The 18,881-nt window shown below is 36.9% G+C and overlaps 1 protein-coding gene across 1 annotated transcript; it reads left to right on the top strand.

The window, feature by feature from the left end:
- Window positions 1-3,959: 3,959 nt before the first annotated feature.
- LOC147068848 (uncharacterized) lies at window positions 3,960-9,096 on the top strand. The gene is made up of 2 exons (XM_085951112.1): window positions 3,960-4,431; window positions 7,031-9,096. The coding sequence occupies exons 1-2, from the start codon at window positions 4,156-4,158 to the stop codon at window positions 8,756-8,758; spliced, it is 2,004 nt and encodes a 667-aa protein (XP_085807238.1). The 5' UTR covers window positions 3,960-4,155; the 3' UTR covers window positions 8,759-9,096.
- Window positions 9,097-18,881: the final 9,785 nt, after the last annotated feature.

The raw sequence follows: 18,881 nt of genomic DNA, 5'->3' as shown, positions 1-18,881 counted from the left end.
TTAAACGTCACTGGTTTTCATTAAAATGCCACTTTTCCTACTTAAAACTTACCTTTCGGCATAATATACATATCATAAATATGCATGAAGCGTGTTATCTTTCATATTAAATATTATACCAAACTAACCTCGTATTTTTTTTAATCTTAATTTTCTCGGTAATGCGTTAATACGGAATACTGATTATGGATATAAATATTACAATCTTATAAGAACAATCACTAATCAAAGAGTAAATAAAAGCCATTGAAGAAATTATAACAATGTCGTTTAGTTAACACGGCTCAATTTTATACATCAAATGAGGCGTAGAGTTACAAAAACCGCTCTAGAGACTTTTTTGAGTTTTGAGTAAATGACGAAAAACTGTTTTGGGCATATCATGATGATTTAAGTGTAATTTTAGATAATATATTTCTTCCGTTACATACGGAAAAGTATAATAAAATGTCAAATCCAATGTATAAGCTGTATTTATTCAAATAAATGCATTTTAATTATCCCAAGAGCGGTCTTTGTCAGTCTCTACCTGACAGAGCGGCGTTCGACGCGGAATTTTTTAAAAAGAGCGGAGTTTGTCGCACAATGGTACATTGTCGACAGGAGATGATAGTTTAGTAGCGGTCCGTATTTATTTTAATTATGTAATATATTTTCGAATTTAATTTGTCTAGAAAATATTTTGTAGCCATTCTCACCTAATGGTAGCTGTATATTTTTCGCATTTTACCTACATATTTAGCTGTTATATTGGTATGTAATATTTTTTAAAAATAGTGGTATTTACTTTTCTTGAAAATATTTTTTTTAAATTTAAAAAAATAGTTATTTAGTTGAATATTGCCTACTTTTTACTATGTCAAATTGCCTTTGTGAAACTTTTTAATTTTAATATGTTAATGTCATGTACTTACTTTTATTCTATAATAAACAAAAAAAAACATTATCAAAAAATGTTACTTTTTCTGGAGACAATTAGTTATTACCTACATACCATGCAAATTATTTGTTTAATAGGTAACTAATCTTTTATCATTATATAAGTGCCCTAATAATTCTTAATAATTTTAATATTAATGACCATATTTTGAATCAGAAAGATATTTTTAAACCCTTAAAAGGTAATTATAAGATAATTTGAAATAACAATAACTATTTTTTTAATAATATCAATAGCATAAATAAAAAAACCCAGCGGACTTAAGTACCGGCCTTTACCTAGCTAATCCCTGTATTACCTGTGTCCCCAAATTCCATGTCTGTGGGAAACCCACCATTAACTACCAACCTATTTATTAAATTTAAAAATAAAATGATAATATTTTTAAGCTATATTATTCATAATCTACTTAGGTATATTAGATATTTTATATCATTTACTTCAGAAACCAAATCCGATAAACAAAAGTCGCGAAGTATGAGCTTACTTATTTTCCCACATAAATATTTATTACCTATATTCTGTTGTTCCTGCTACTTTTTATATACAAATAATAGTAAACGTGGAATTTCTGAAATTTATTGCAAAAACGTATTATAAAAGTAACGGTATTTCTACAAGATAGCACAGCATTGTTAACTATGTGTCGTTATTACAACTTAGCTAATCTACAAATTAATAAACATATTTGAATTAAAATTCATTATCGTTCATATTAACGAATGATGCAATTTTATGACGAAAAAAACTTGTCCCGTGGATATAATGATAAGGAATGTCATTTTTTATCAAGGGAGATGAAAAAACTAACCTAACGTAACATAACATAACCTACTAAATCTATCATTTGTATATTACAAATTATCAAACAAAAAGCATTTCTCTGACAGAAAATAGTTTTCCTTTAATTATATTTTTGACACAAACCAAATAATGATAAAAACGTGTAAGAACCTTATGATATTTTATTATATCACACAGAATATTAAATATAAATGACAACAAAAAATATACGTAAAACTAGAAAATAATATGAGCCACCACTGGGTTATTCATGACAATACAGCAAAATATAGTCAATTTTTAAATACGTTTCTTGGCGTAACAGGCTACATTTACAAGCAGCTGAATTTTTCAAACGCTTCCTTGATTGTTCTTGTTGAGATTCCGTCACACTAACTATTGAAACATTCATTATTAAAAGTAAAAAATAGTAAAATAATTGAAGCAAAATTATGACGCGCTCGAGAAAACGGTTTGACGGTTTGTATGGAGATTAAAGGTTTCGTGAAGAGTCATTATTTAAATCGCGGCGTCTGATTGGCCGGTTACGCAGAGAGGGTTTTACCAGAACAAATTTATTTTAAGAGCGGGTTTAGTCAGTCTCCTCGATATTTATTTTGATTTTTTGAAGAAACAGAGAGGAATTTAAAACTCTCACCTAGAACAGAAGATAGGTCTTACGAAAGAGCTCCTGCGTACATTCATAACTATTTTTTTTGAAAAACCGCCCAGAGCGGGTTTTGTAACTCTACGCCTCAAATATTGTTTTCTATAACGTTATTTTGAAAAATGTTCCTTATTTTCGCATACCTACTTATCTATTTAGAGAGTTTTTATGTGAAGGTTAGGCTCGCACAAACCAACGCGAATATTCACCAAGTACCCCGTCAAAATATCCCAAAAAAAGCACCCGCCATCGGTACGGAAGGTCCGGTCAAAAGAGTCTCAAAATAAGCCTATGCCGCTGTAATGCTCTCTACTTACCTGTTGTTAATGAACAAACGTGACATTTATTCACGCAGGGGATCAAAAGATACAATGAAAGCCATCAATTTGTCATATATTTGGCTATTTTTTGAGACTCTTTTGACCGGACCTTACATATCGATGCGGGTGCTTTTTTCGGGCTATTTTGACGTGGTAAATGCGAATGGATGGCAGTGTCGGAGCAAATAATTGTATCAATGATAATATAAAATTATTGATATATTATTTGAATGCTCGATACCGAAACGTCAAACAATCGCAGCGCTCCATATTGAACTTTGTAAGATAATAACTTAATTCCCTTCCGAAATCTGAACGTCGCGTGCTCTTTCCCGTAAGCCAATACGAGCTTGATTGGCGAATAATTCGCTTTGGTGTGTGCACGAATGTTTTAGGTTACTTTATAATTATTTAAATTTTATGAAATGCATTGGCGAACTCTATTATGCTATACTGATTTTTGAAAACGGCGAATTTTGTTAATTTAAAATGTTTGAATTTTATACTTACATTGTAAATTATTTTTATATTTTTACTTATTGTCTACGCTTATAATAGCGTTTTCGCCATATAATAGCGATTTTTTCGATGATTGTCTATGCTCAAAAAATCTCGCTTAGATGCTTTCAAGTATTGAGTATAAAAATCTGACGTTTATCCAGGGAGCACGTTCGTAACATAGAGCCACATATTGTTATCTATGATCTTATTAATCTCAAACTGTTTCCGGTTTATGTACTGCGCACAGTGTTGCCAACCGTACCATAATTATAGTATTTGTACTATAATTTTGGTCCGCGTACTATGTACGATATAAAACAGATATAGTACGCCCAAAATACTATAATTTTGAATATCGGAAAAAATATGACGTAAAAAAGTAAGTACTAAAATTTCGATATTTCCTTTCGATAAATTGGTGCAAAGTACTATAATTTCGCAATATAATAAGATTTGGAGAACTTGGAAAAAAATTGCTTGAAAAACGTAAAAAAATCCCTTGACTGGTTTAAAATGAAATTCTTGAATTCTTCGGTAAGCATTTTTGGTCGGAAGAGGTTCCTAGGTAGGTAAAAGGGATCTCGGAGTTTCTCAGATTCTCAAAATCTCCGTTTTCTTCTGAGAAACAAAAAACCTATACCTACGTTTTCGACAGATTCAGATGACAACGCGTACTGTATTTTCCCCCCAAATACTATAATTTTGGAAGCTCTGTACTATAATTCCACTTTGAAAAGATGGCAACACTGACTGCGGACTGCGTCAATTTTTCAGCTGTCAAAGTCAAAGTTGATGTTTGGCATTATTTTTACTATTTTTAGTATTCATTAGCACTTTGTTATTTCAGTAATTTCATTATGATTTGAATGTTAATAAGTTTTATAATTAACTTCCGTACGGTATACTGTTGAAATATTTTTACGGTATTCTTCCTATGTAACAATATGTCAATAATTATCGGGCAGGAGGAAGAATTATTGATTGTACGGCAGGACGACTCCGAAGAACGAGAATCAGAGAGGCGGCAGCTGACCGATCTGGAAAATGTGAAGTTAGATCAGCCAAGTGCTATCAGTGTCAGAAAGAGACCCAAAAAACCCACGAAGATCACACGTAAAAAACCAAAAATGAATAAAAAGCCTATGAAAAGTGTAAAACAAAATAGAAGAAAAAGAATTACTTTAAAGAAGCTATCTACAGAAAGACAGCTGACAAAAAACGTAATAGTTTTTTTAATTAATAATAATATAATAAAAACTAACGTTTCGAAGTGAAGTTTCTTCAGCCGCGGGGCATAAGTTTTTTACTCCATATCGTTTTTGTGACTGAGGTCTATCGACGATTGATGAATTTTACCAAGACATTAACGGCCCACATGCTCAGCGTAGGTCAAAATGGAGTTTTTATGGAATTTTCAGAGCATAACCCTGTACATTCCTTAAACGTTGTAGATGATCTATTTATATAATTTTGAAGCCTTATTATCCTTTATATTTATTTTACATATTTGATGACTGCATAAAGTATTTTTATTACATAAAATAGTATTCTTTTAAATCTCGCTCTAATGTTTTAGAATAATATAGTCATATTTCAGTACATCCATGTGCAGTGGTGTTAAATTTTTTAGATTTATTAATTTTTAAACGCATTCACAAAACCATTAGTAAAATTAATGTTAACATTATATAGTGACATATTTACGATAAAAAAATATATTTTATAATCTTTGTGATCCCAAATTTGACAAGAATTTAGGCATTTTATTATTCAAAGAAATGGGCACGTTTAACACATTTGAAGATAATTCTAAAGTTACTGATTATAAAGCTGCGTTGACACGGTCCAAGTACGATCCAAGTACACTTGGATCGAGTGTCATCCAAGTGACAGCTTCATACTAATTATTCCTATCCAAGTTAACTTGGATGAGTAGGACGCGGTCCAAGTAGCTTGGATAGGAATAATTAGTATGAAGATGTCTCATACGAGTGTACTTGGATGACACTCGGTCCAAGTGTACTTGGATCGTACTTGGACCGTGTCAACGCGGCTTAAGCTATGTCTTTGACCATTGAAATGTGATAAACATCCTACGAATAATGATTGCTTTATAATAATTATTGACCTAAGAATGTGGTAGTATTTTTTTGAAATAAGCCATTTCTATTGGCATTTCCCAGTGGTTAAACTACAACATACGGCCGTAGCCATAAATTGACAAACGATAAATGAAGTAGGGAGTAAGATCATGGTATCGCGCGTGTTTGAACATGTACCGTTTTTTAAAAAAAATATTTTTTTTTTCGGTTAGTTACATGCTCAAACACGCGCGTGTTGTTGTGCTTCGAGTGATGTTAATGTATTTGTCATTATATTCCGTACAGTACAAAAGGGCTTATAAACAAAAACGGCAGTTTCCATTTTTGTGAAATGTCACCAGGTCATTAAAATGTTCTTTTAAGTACCTATAATTTCTGAAAAAAAGGTATTTTTACATGTTGTTTGTATACTAATAAAATATACCATATTATACTTAGGCAGGTAATACTTTTTTTAAAAATTATATAAAACATTTTTATTGAATTGCTAACATTTACACTAACACATTAACATAACATTAATATCCGAGAATGTGCTCCAAAAGGGAAGAGATGCTCGAGTCAGTCCAACCGGCTGTGGGACCCAACGGGCCGTCCGACCCGGTCGCCACAAAGGCCAACTATAATCCTTTTAAAAAATTTGCGGTGTCTTATTGCAGATGTGAAGATCTCTTCACATAGTTTAGTATGTCCGTATTGTTTTTACATATTATATATAAATTAATTAGAATCATATATTTTTGTTAGTTCTCCGTACTCTTCTCTCCATGGGCACTTTTATTAGAAAGTCTCTATAAACTCAGTCAAAACACACTTGGGTGTGTGGCGACCTCAGTCTTGGGCATAGGCATAAACAACTGCTTATGCTTCACACCAAATGTAGGGCCTCATTATGGTTATAGGTATACCTTGATTCTAAATTTTGTCAGTGTCTCCAAATCTTAGTTTTATCCGGGAATATTCTCGGGATAAACTTAAACCCGTATTAAAGAATATGTTATTTTCATTAGTCACATTTGTATCATAATATGCATTAAAATTTGTCACGTAAACAAAACACTAATTATATTGGTAATACTCGAGGACACTTAGCGCACCTTGTGTTTCTTGTGATTTATGGCCTGACCGTCATAAAGTAATAAACGGAGTCCAGCTTCAAAATCTTGGTCCATAGCGATTGATTTCTATCTTATTAATTCATATTGTGGTTTTGACGTGTGTACGTGCACCGATTAATGATTTTTATTCAATGATAATGCATACCAGTCCCTCATTCTTGATGTTGCAATACAATCGGGGTGTTTCTGTGATTATGAAAAAGTGATCAAAATCAAAGGAATAATCATTTGAAATGTTAAATATTGCAATTTATTTCAGTTTTCATTAATAAGAATGTCAGTAACCTTCCTTGGCTTGGTACATAGGTAGAAATACCTATGTACCAAGCCAAATAAGATTTGAAGACATGAGATGTCTGTTGAAATGCCTTGCAAATTTTCTTGCATTACATTCTAGATGACGTTACGTTGACTATCCACACTGTAAAAGTTTTAATGGTTGTAATAGTTTGAAAACTACAGCCATGAGGACTGTATTGGAACACATAACAGAAACACCTTTTACCTTGAGAGTTAAACCCGGAACAAACTTATTCAATGGAAAGTGGGAAATTGTAATATTTTTTTATACTGATGTTTGTTAATTTCTTCTTTTCTAGGTTAATAATTCAACGAGTTCTCCATGTAACACTGGTGGCATAGGAATTTCTTTAAATTCTGGCGAACATAACCTGACGCCTGACATGTTTCCTATCATCGATATTAAAATCAAAGAAGAGACGCAATCAATATGTTCGGACATCGATGTCAACAATATTTCAATCTACCAGCAAGATATTAAAAAAGAAGTGTTGGCGGCTCAAAGCGTTCCCGTTGTTAACTTATCCAAGATGGTAGTATTCAGATATAACTATGTCTGCTATATATGTTTCATGGTTTTCCCCTCTTCAATAGAGATGGAGAAGCACCTGGCATTTCACCTGGAATTGTATGAAGACATGTCATGCGATGTGAAACCGACGTTACAATGTGAAGTTTGCCCTTTTAGATGCAGGTTTTCAGCCACGATGACTATCCATGGGATGCTACACTTGGGTCAAAAAGTGTACAAATGTCGACTCTGTCCATTCGTCTGCAAAAGATACTATAATTTAAAATGTCACAGACTCACGCACGGTGGAGAATCGACTCTGTTGTTTTGTGATGTGTGTCCATATAAATGTTCAACTAAAAGTTATATGCAAGAACATATTTTAAAACATGACAGATCTAAGATCAAGTATCTGTGTGAGATTTGCTCCTTCGGAGCCGCCCGCCTCAGCACCCTCGTCCATCACCGCAAGGCTCATACGGAAGAAAGGCCTTTCGACTGTCAAAAGTGTGACAAAAAATACAAATGTTTTAGAGATTTAAAAGAGCACGTCCGAGTTGTACACGGATTCCTGAGAACTCACACATGTGATATGTGTTCATACACCACTACCAGTTCAGGCAGATTGAAAAGACATCAACTGATTCATTCAGGGATCAAACAGTTTGAATGCACCGTCTGCTCTCACAAGTTCAATCAGAAAGCTGCTTTGAAGCAACATATTATGGTTCACACTGATGAAAAACCCTTGCAATGCGGCGTCTGCGATTACACATGCAGGAGACCTAGCGAGATGAAATGTCATAATAGAACGCACACAGGAGAAACGCCTTACCGATGCCACATATGCACAGGCCAATTTAAGCATTTATCCTCTCTGAAGAAACACGTGCGAGATCACCTCGGAGAGGGTCTCCAATGCCATGTTTGTGATTTCGTTGGGGCTTTCAGTGCCGAACTGAGACGGCACATGTTGACGCATAAAAATGCTGGAAATTTTACTTGCGGAGTGTGCGACGCATCATTCAAGCACATGTCTAGCATGTACCGGCATCGTAAGACGCATGAAGAGAAATTCAAGTGCGAGTTGTGTCCACGTCAATACACGCGCCTTGACAATTTAAAATGTCACATGAGGTCTAGCCACAGAGACAAAATGCCTCCTTCCCCCGATCCTCTCTCTGAATCCGTGCCCGACGACAAAGCAGCGGTGAAATCCTTCTTCAAATGCGCAGATTGCAATTTCAAAACAAAATATTCAGAAGCCCTCGAAATTCACGGTCTGGCGCACGCCGGAGTGACAGTGTTCAAGTGCGATGTCTGTCTGTACCAATTCAAGAATGCGAGCAGTCTGCTCAAGCACAAATTAAAAAAGACAGATGAAAAGAAGGCACTGCAGAATCTAGGTTCCGAAAAGACATTTCATTGTGACATGTGCACTTTCCGTTGCAAGTATTCGAGCAGTTTCCACAGACACAGGAGAAAACATTCGATAGCGGCGGCTTTGCCCTCTTAATATTATATTATGACCTTACATGACAAATTTAATATGATTTGCTACATCAAAATTGGACGATACTATTGGACGGTTTGAAAGACGCATCAAGAAATACCACCCCAGCCGGAATTACGCTGAGCCTCGAAGGCCAACTCGCCCTGAATTTATCATGAATCCAAGTGTAAGCAGATTCGAGTCCCGTTATAGGTGTTTTAAAATTATGTAATGTCCAATAAAGAATGTTACTTTCTCAAATATTGAGAATTATTCATTCAATAAGAAAAATGGTTTATTAAATCACAATATTGTACAGGCTAACGTAATTCTAAATAATATATTATGTAACTGCTGAACGATATTATGTTTTCATTATTTTTTTCAAATTAATAACCTTACTATTAGTATTTCATATCGCAACAAATACAATTTTATAACATTGTACTTATTTAAACAGAACACTTACAGGGGTAATCACATAATGTTCAAAGAAGTTATTTGGAAACAGTTTTCAAAATTAATATTGGACATTGTGCGTAGGTTAATGCGATTTCCGTCATTGGTTTTTACAGTAAGTTCTCGACTTGCGTGCTTAATTCGTTCCGAAGATTTTCATGTAAGTTAGATAAGATTTAAAATCATGCAATCGTTTAAATGATATGTGTTTCAAAGGATACGTGAAAATAAAATGGACCTACATAAGTACATACATTTAAGAAAACATTATTATACCAATTATTATTTATTAGCCGCGTACTGACCGAGCATTTGCCTCGCGAGGCTACTCGCTCAGTCAGTACGCAGCTCGTCCAAGGCAAACGCATGCGCCGATCCATGCGGCATAAATATAAGCCGGGAAATGAACGACCCCGCAGCGGATTTGATGAAGAAGATTGAGCCCTGGATGGGATCATACAGAAGGGAAAAATCAAGTCAACTTTCATATTTATATTTTTTTAACCCAAAACCTTTTAGATTTTTCTTTCTTTGTCTTTATAAATCAATGAATCAGTAAAAACGCAGTAGCTGCGACAGTAATACGCACGTGCGGCCTCATCTCGACTTCGCGAAACTGAAATGCTCGGACGTCTTGCGGCTTGGCCTTGCTGCGCGCGGCAGCCGCATGTAACGTTAATTTTATCGCGCGCTGCGATAGTCGTGAGGCTGCTTGCTCAGTCAGTACGCGGCTATTCAGATACATAATAATGTACATAATAATTTTTGCATACATACATTTAAGTTCAAATTACTTATTAAAGTGCATATGTTCCAGTGTTGTTTGCTTTGTAGTTGTAGCCCTTTTCTTTTCTTGATAAATGATGGTATAGCACAGCGTTTCTTAACCTATGGGTCGCAACCCAAAATTGGATCGATTGGTATATTTAGTGGGTCGCGAAATATTCTCAACACAACAATATTCTTGCCAGCATTTATAGTATACAAGCTGCGAAGAATATTGTATTGAATACAATTTTCTGGCCCCACTGTTTAACGTTGACGTTTCACGCGATCGCAGTGATCAAAACTAATTATTTATTTTGAGACGACATTCTCTTCTCTGTTTACTACCTTTATTACCACCCTTTGCGATTTTCTGCACTGAGTGTAATGAAATCCAAATTTTGAAATAGACTGCAGTCAGAAGAAGACCTAAGATGCATTTGATTTTATTGACACGAGCACTTTTGAAATAAAATTGGTGGATTTAAAGAGCTCCAAATTCTAAGTCAACTACAAGTACAAGTCTTGCCATTAAAATTAAAGATTTGGAGAGAGAAAAATGCAATTTAATATCACTACACAAGTGGAGCGCTCCAAAAGATCTACATAAGGTAGATACTATGATTTTTAATACATGGAATAGCCTTCTCAACTCATATGACCAGTTGAAACAAATTGCATTTGCTATTTTTACTATATTCGAGTCTACATAATAGATGTATGTGAACAATCATTTTCAAAAGTTACATATCAAACATACACTGGCTGTCGTAAACTGACATAGACTCTCCAAAGAAATGCGAGGAAGGTCATTGTTCACATTAGTTTTAACACGTTGGACGCTGAAGACGCACCGTGTGCGTAATCGTATACATTGGTAAGGCGCTGATTACGCGACTGGTGCGTCAGACGTTAGTATGGGTTTGTATGGTAAAAAATATTCGTCAGCGTGTTACAAATGAACACATACACATGTAGCATATCATATACGTTCATTCCAATACCTTTCGTCGACGAAATCGGGCGTTTCGCGCGGCTTCATAAAAATCTAGATAAAGGTGCATTCACACTCTCGGTCGTAATATTATTTAGAGCTCTTTTTTATAAACTTATTTACGGTTCGTTACAAACATAAACATTGAGCAGTGAACATAAACAACGTGAACATTTTACATTTTTTTTTACTCTTTATCATTTATACATAGTCTGCTACTGTTTTTTTTTATTATCAAAATGGATGGTCCTTCAAATTCTAAAAGAGCAAGGGTTGAAGATGACGATAGTGACGGTGAATCTATTGACATTGGTGATGATAGTGACTTTGAATTTGAGGTACATAGTGAATCGGAAACAGACTCAGGAAGTGATGATGGGATGATTAGACTGGCACGGTTGCCACCCGATCGCACTTCAACATCGGGACAGGATGATTTTCAGATCAGTGAAACACCTGAATTATTACGACCATCAACTTCTGGATCCACACAATGGTACGCGAAAACCCGCTAAAAATATACCATTTTTGGGAATACCGGGTGTAAAAATTGACATCCCAAGCAAGGATCCTGTAGATATTTTCAATGTATTATTCAATAATGACTTTTATAATTTAGTTATAAGTGTCAAACGCTTACGCAGTAGAGGTCTTGGCTCAATCGGAAGGAGAAAAAAGCAGAATAACTCATTGGAAAGATATTACTGTGGAAGAATTCCGTGTTTGGCTAGGGGTTTTGTTTCATATGGGCACTATCCGCATAAATAGGATAAATGATTACTGGAAAACAGATGAGCTGTTCAATCTCAAAATGTTTTCGAAGTATATGTCTAGAGGTAGGTTTTTATTGATAATGCGTGCATTACATTTCAATAAGAATGTCGAAAATAGTTCTACATTGGATAAAGTAAAGCCGCTGATAGATTTTTTCAACCAACGAATGGACACTATTTATCTATTGATGAATCTCTCATGCTGTGGAGAGGCAGATTGATTATTCGTCAATACATCAAGGGTAAAAAGGCCAAATACGGGATAAAATTATACATACTGGCGGAATCGAATGGCCTGGCTTTGAAAATGATAGTTTATGGTTGCGCCGCTGACAAGGAGTTGGGTGGCAAAAATCATACAAACAAAGTGGTTTTCAAACTAATGAATGGGAAAACTGGATACGGTCATTCATTGTTCATGGACAATTTTTATAATAGCGTAGAACTAACAGAATCTATGCTAAATGAAGACACGTTTGTAACTGGAACACTGCGAAGCAACAGAAAAGGAAACTCAGTAGATGTTGCAAATAAAAAACTAAAAACGGGAGAATCGATTAGTCAATATACAGAGCACGGAGTCTGTATTACGAAGTGGAAGGATAGAAGAGAAGTTCTATCAATATCTTCAGAATTTGACGGCGAACTTACGGAAACAACAAATCGTTTCGGGAAACGGGTTACAAAACCAAAAATGATAGTGGAGTACAATAAATTTATGGGTGGCTAGGTTAGGTTAGGTTAGGTCCAGTGGAGTGAATCCTGTGAGTGCCTGAGCTGATGTCAGGGAGACTGTCCGGTAGCCACGGCAAGCTCTGATGGCCATCTGCCTTTGGAGTGCGTCCAGTTTCTTCTTGTTTGTCTTCTTATTGGCTGCCTCGCCCCATACGTTCGCCGCGTATAGGACTATCGGCTCAACCACTCCATGATAGAGTTGCCGCGTCACCTCTGGGGAACATCCCCATGTAGGTTTTGCGGCTCTCATCAATTTTGAAGCAATTCCAGCCGCCTTCTTCGCAACGTTGTCGATGTGGCGGGACCAGTTCAGGTTTTTGTCAATTGTGACACCTAAGATTTTGAAGTGTTCTACTGGCGTCAAGGCAACTCCATTCATTTTTATCTTCGGCAGAGCGGTGAGTTTTTTCCTTGTCATTATCATCACATTGGTCTTTTCCTCCGAGAAGTGCAGTTTTGCTTTTCTTCCCCAGGCCGCTGCTTTCTTCAGAGCTTCATTTGTGCAGAGTTCCACACCCTCAACAGTTTGTCCCTCTACTAAAAGAAGAACATCGTCTGCGAAGGCTTGAACCCTGCAGCCATGACCGAAGTCTATTTTTAAAAGATCGTCCAATATGATGTTCCAGAATGACGGACCGCATGTCGATCCCTGGATGCATCCTTTCGTCGTCAGCTTGGTCGTTGTTGCTCCTGCATGTGTTATGTTAACCTTTCGGTTTCGAAGATAACTGCGGACCAGCGCATAGAGATTTGCCGGTGTGTCTTTGTCAGCGAGCTGCTTTAGCAGCATCGGCCACCAGGCATTATCGAATGCGCCGCTTATATCTAGAGATACCGCGACGACTATTCGTTTGTTATCTCTGTGCTCTTTTATAAAATTTACCGCGTCGGTTAATGCGTCTTCTGTCGATTTTTGTGGAGTGAAGCCATACTATTCCTCGCTCATGAGGTTAGGTTAGGTTAGGTTAGGTTTTTTTTTTTTTTATATGGGAGTTGCATTTATTATTGACCTTGTGATACACCCCTGTTACAGGCGGGCTTCTCCCGGTGTAAAATAATCATTTAGTAGCTCAAGTCGAAACGTAACCCTGACCTCTAGAAACGGCTTCATAAAACATCTAATCTGATTCCTTGCTCAACCACGTAAGTATTTTTTATTTATAAGTAAGGGCCTTCGTCCGGTGTGTGAAAATCACATATTGGGCGGAGGTGTAATTAAGATAAATTTAATTTGACTCAAAAAGTATAAATGATGATGTATGAAAGAGATAATTTTAAGACTAAATATAAGTATTTAAATATAATAAATTTTGCCGCGCTTGCCGGCAACGTAAAAATCCCTGCGCGCCTGCGCCGAGGTGGTCCTCGTGATTCGTCAAATCAAAATCAGGCGATAAAATTTGGCCGATCACGAGAGTCCTTTTTGTTGGACGGCGTAGGTACGCGAGATTTGAAAAAAGAAAAGAAAAGGAGGTAAGCGTCCCCTTTCCGATAGGATAGGACCTGCGACTATAATCGTAAAAACCCAGATATAAATTTGTGAAACTAAAAAGGATAAGAAAATATAAGACCACGTCACGAACACGAAAGACCGAGTTTTATTTATACTCCAACCGTTTGAATTTCTTTTTTTGTGAATCCGGGGTTCGATGGACACCTGAGCTAGCCGCTGGAACCCCGGGTATCTCAATAGCGCCTTGGCAACGTGAAGCTCGAAGAATCGCATGGATTCTTCCGAACCCGCGAAATAAAATTTACGCCCGCGAACGCTAAATAAAAGTTTATGATCCAGGAGCCGGAACAACCAAGAAATGGTTAACTAAAAAGTGGACTCCGACGTGACCCTTATCAAAGAAGAAGTGCTGTTTCCAACATCAAACCGGGAGAGCCCTCTGGTGTTCGAAGACAGTCTACATACGGAGCTGACCGCGCCTAGCGTCGTGCTGGAGACCGTAGCACCAGCGCGTCTCCAGTACGACGAATGGCTGCACAAATCCCACCTATGGAGACCAGACACATCATCGACGGTATCCAGCGAGGAGGGCTCGTAGAGGCCACGGCCCACTCACGACGAAAAACGGCGAGCAAAATGCCGATTTTCCTAGGGTATCACTAACATGTCGTGTACCCTAGTCGACCACGGGATGTTCAGTGAGGAGAGAAAAAGGAAACGCGAGGCCAGGGAGCCTCACAAGAGGGCTGAAAAGGCGCGCAAGCTGAGATGAATCGAATCTGTGCGGGCGCAGGCTCGACCACGAGGAGATGAAGCAGGACCAGTCGCCAACCCTCGAGTCAAGGGTGAACGCCGAGTTGCTGTTGGAAGTGAAATGTGTAGATTATACGAATAAAACATCCGGAAATTCTTCTAATTACGGATATAAAGTTAATTAAGGACCAACTTTCTGAGCCTTGTAATCTTAAGTTCATTAGTACGAAAAATGTACATTCTAGTTTTAAAAATAACACTTCGCAAAGTGACGCCAATTCTTTCCGTTCAAATAAAGTAAATATGAATGAATTCGAAAACATTAACATTGAAAATCGCAAACAATTTTATAAACGGGAAAGAGGATATTCTACAGTAGCGCGAAACCTGTTTCAAAGTTACGCCGTGTTAATAATTTGAATCCAAAGAGAAACGAAGAAAATAGTATACGACCGTCACTATTATTTCTTTACAAATTACCAATCGTAAATTTAACACAGCGAAAACGGAACGGGAATAATGCGGCATCACTCGACGAAGTGTATATTATAGTTGATAAAGTGAAATTTTAATAATACGTTAAAATTAGGTATAAGAGGATGAAAGTAGAGATTGTATGCTTGTGATAAAAAAAAATGAGTTAATAAGCCGTAAATTTCTCAACAGGGTTTCAATAATGAAAAAAAAAAATAATAATAAAACGTGAGAGGCACCGCAAATCGGCGCGGCGCGCCTTTGGAATAGGATGTCGGGCGCGTAAAACGAAACAACAATTTTTTTTAAATAAAATGGGTTTCACTAAAAATAAAGTTAATTACACAGTTTTAAGTGTACTGATTCAGAAATAAATATAATGAGAGGGTGGAATATTTCAATTTTTAATATCAATGTGATTTATACAGTCAATACAATGTTGCAAAATAATTATGGGTATTAGGGTAAAATATTAAAAGTGATAGTAAGTACCATAAGTACAATGGGAAGATTTTATATAAAATTAGTAGCTATTTAATGTATGGGGTAGGAGTAATTAATAAAGTAAATTCGAATAAATTTAAAGTACAGGAAGTCTAATGAACGAATAAATTACTAAAGAAAGAAAAAGAATAAATACAGATGAAGTCAATTTGGAAGCACAAAGGGAGCCACCTCTCGAAGTAAGCGCATCCAAAGGCAGCGTAGCCGAAAATTCATGATACCAAAGCTTGATGGTGTGGAGAGTGCGCACTCTCCTTTCTCGCGCAGGTTCATGGAGAGACTAGGGACGTGACGCCTGAAAGATATCGTGAAACAACAAGAGGTACTTCCGAAGTGTAACCATCTACAAAGAAAAGAAAGGGAAAAAGATACTTATTGTGAAAATCCATCCTAGTACCTGTGAGAAAGCCGTGCCGCTGTCAACGAGCCTGGCCGTTGTACCGCTATACGATGCCTTGCTCGCAGTAATAGGAACAGATGGAGACACAGTATCTGTCCGTGAGGTGATACTCCAGAGACCAGCAGATGAGTGGAATACTTTCCACAGAAGGATATCCGCTGCTCGAAACGAGCCTGGCTCAATAGTAACGCCACTACCACGCCCTGGTTGCAAAGGCAGACGACGCCAAACGAGGTACGCTCCTATTGCACCAGAAGAAGAAAAACGTAACACGAAACTATAATTCCGAACGAGGGCCAAACGTCTACAAATGTAGCCTCTCGGAATACAAAAAAACTGGACAGCCCAAGAGTCGAAGACTGCAGCTCCACGACCCCTCCGCTGACTAGTATACAAGAACGAGAAGAATAACAAAAACATTACGAAAACAAAATAAACGCATGACATTACAGGAGAAAAATAAAATAATAATAAATTATGACAAATGATAATAAGAAAGGAAAATAAATCAAACTCTGACTTATTCAGGAGCATTGCTTTGAGCAGGAAAATAGTAATTAAAATAAATATAGAAACAATACGTAAAGTTAGTTGTTTTTTGTTTTATGTTAGAATAGTTAGATTATAGTTGAATTTTTTTATAAACTGTTATCATGCCATATACTTAACGGATGAACAAGGAATTGGATGGGTGGCCGATGAGATCAGGGCGTACCTTTCGACTTTAATCCAGATGGGGCGAATTGATACACCCCTGTTACAGGCGGGCTTCTCCCGGTGTAAAATAATCATTTAGTAGCTCAAGTCGAAACGTAACCCTGACCTCTAGAAACGGCTTCATAAAACATCTAATCTGATTCCTTGCTCAACCACGTAAGTATTTTTTATTTATAAGTAAGGGCCTTCGTCCGGTGTGTGAAAATCACATATTGGGCGGAGGTGTAATTAAGATAAATTTAATTTGACTCAAAAAGTATAAATGATGATGTATGAAAGAGATAATTTTAAGACTAAATATAAGTATTTAAATATAATAAATTTTGCCGCGCTTGCCGGCAACGTAAAAATCCCTGCGCGCCTGCGCCGAGGTGGTCCTCGTGATTCGTCAAATCAAAATCAGGCGATAAAATTTGGCCAATCACGAGAGTCCTTTTTGTTGGACGGCGTAGGTACGCGAGATTTGAAAAAAGAAAAGAAAAGGAGGTAAGCGTTCCCTTTCCGATAGGATAGGACCTGCGACTATAATCGTAAAAACCCAGATATAAATTTGTGAAACTAAAAAGGATAAGAAAATATAAGACCACGTCACGAACACGAAAGACCGAGTTTTATTTATACTCCAACCGTTTGAATTTCTTTTTTTGTGAATCCGGGGTTCGATGGACACCTGAGCTAGCCGCTGGAACCCCGGGTATCTCACTTGCTTATTATGTACAAGGTTTGTAGATCTTCAATTGGAGTTTTCTTTATTTATTAGTCTTTTTTCTACTATATAGTGTTGGGATCAGGAGGGATATACTACTGTGGGTCTTAACAGGAACTTCTCCGCATTTGCTCTTGTGAAGAGGAAACCACAGAAAACTCTTCAGGAGAAGACGGACTGTTGACAGAAATCACCAGGCCTTCCGTTTCACTTGAAGAGTGTTCGGCATTTTGTGTCCTGGCTTTGTTTATTTTGCCAATATCCTGCACTATTTTGATCATGTATGATACTACCTTTCGTGATAGTTCCTTGTGAACTATCACGGATCCGATGTCGCATAGGTCCTCATCTAGACTCCTGCATCGCGCCTCCAGCTGCTGTCTTTAGAAGCTGAAAATGGGGCAATGCATAAAAAGATGAGGGACATCTTGAGGAGTCATATCATCACACGGGCAGCTGTCGATCTCGGAGAGCTTAAATCGATGCAGGTAGCTCATGAACCCACCGTGACCCGTGAGGAATTGTGTGAGTTCAAAGCCAACTTCCTGCATTCTCCTGAAATCAAAGGCATGGAAAATTGTTGGGAGAAACATTTTAGTAATATTTCCTGTCGTTTCTTTCAAATATCGATCATTCCAGAGTTGAAGAGTCCTGCTTTTTATTTTCCTTTTGGCAAAAGTGAGCGGAAACTTGGCAAAATCTGGGGCCGTCTTTTTAAGAGTAGCCTCTCGAGCCTTTACGTCCGCTTTTTCATTTCCTAGGATTCCGCAGTGACTCCTTATCCAGCCGATGTGCACGTTCTGTTTTCTGCATCGTAGTTCCTGGATATCAGTTTTAATGTCCATGACAATAGGATTGACCGAATTTCGGTCCGTTATTGCATGGACGCCTGATTTGCAGTCTGTCAAGATCGTTATTTGCTTCCATCTGTTTGGTGATTTCTTCAGAACGTAGCTCAAAGCTTCTCGGATCGCCAGGAGTTCCGCCTGAAACACTGAGCAGATGTCGTCGAGTTTGATCTTTCTCGACGGCAACTCTCTCACGCCATCGTAAGGTACAAATGCTGCACCCACTTTGCCGTTCAAGAGACTGCCATCAGTGAAGATTCTCAGCTCTAGGTTAGGTTAGGTTAGGTAAGGTTAGGTTAGGTTAGGTTTAGGTTAGGTTAGGTTAGGTTAGGTTAGGTTAGGTTAGGTTTTTTTTTTTTTTTTTTTTTTTTTTAAATTCGTTTATTGAATTCCTTGCTTTTTCGTACAAGGGTTATTACTTAAGTATTACATTATTCATATTTCATTTACATAATTTACAGTTAAGCACAGTATTGTAAACATAAAGAAAACATAAAATATAAAGAATATTAAAATATGTGTTAAAGTAAAAAGTTTAAGAAAAAAAAGTACAGAGATATATAACA

This window comes from Rhyacophila brunnea, unplaced genomic scaffold (genome assembly GCF_057557595.1).
Source record: "Rhyacophila brunnea isolate RB1 unplaced genomic scaffold, BYU_Rbru_1.0 scaffold_24, whole genome shotgun sequence".
Classification (NCBI taxonomy): Eukaryota; Metazoa; Arthropoda; class Insecta; order Trichoptera; family Rhyacophilidae; genus Rhyacophila; species Rhyacophila brunnea.
The sequence above is the reverse complement of the archived record's forward strand: the minus strand, read 5'-3'. Positions and strand labels throughout refer to the sequence as shown.

What these genes read in the sequence shown, in the direction of transcription:
- LOC147068848 (XM_085951112.1), top strand. Translation starts at nt 4,156, where the DNA reads ATGTCAATAATTATCGGGCAGGAGGAAGAATTATTGATTGTACGGCAG. An exon ending in AAAGACAGCTGACAAAAAAC is followed by an intron (nt 4,432 to 7,030) that starts GTAATAGTTTTT and finishes CTTCTTTTCTAG; the next exon opens with GTTAATAATTCAACGAGTTC.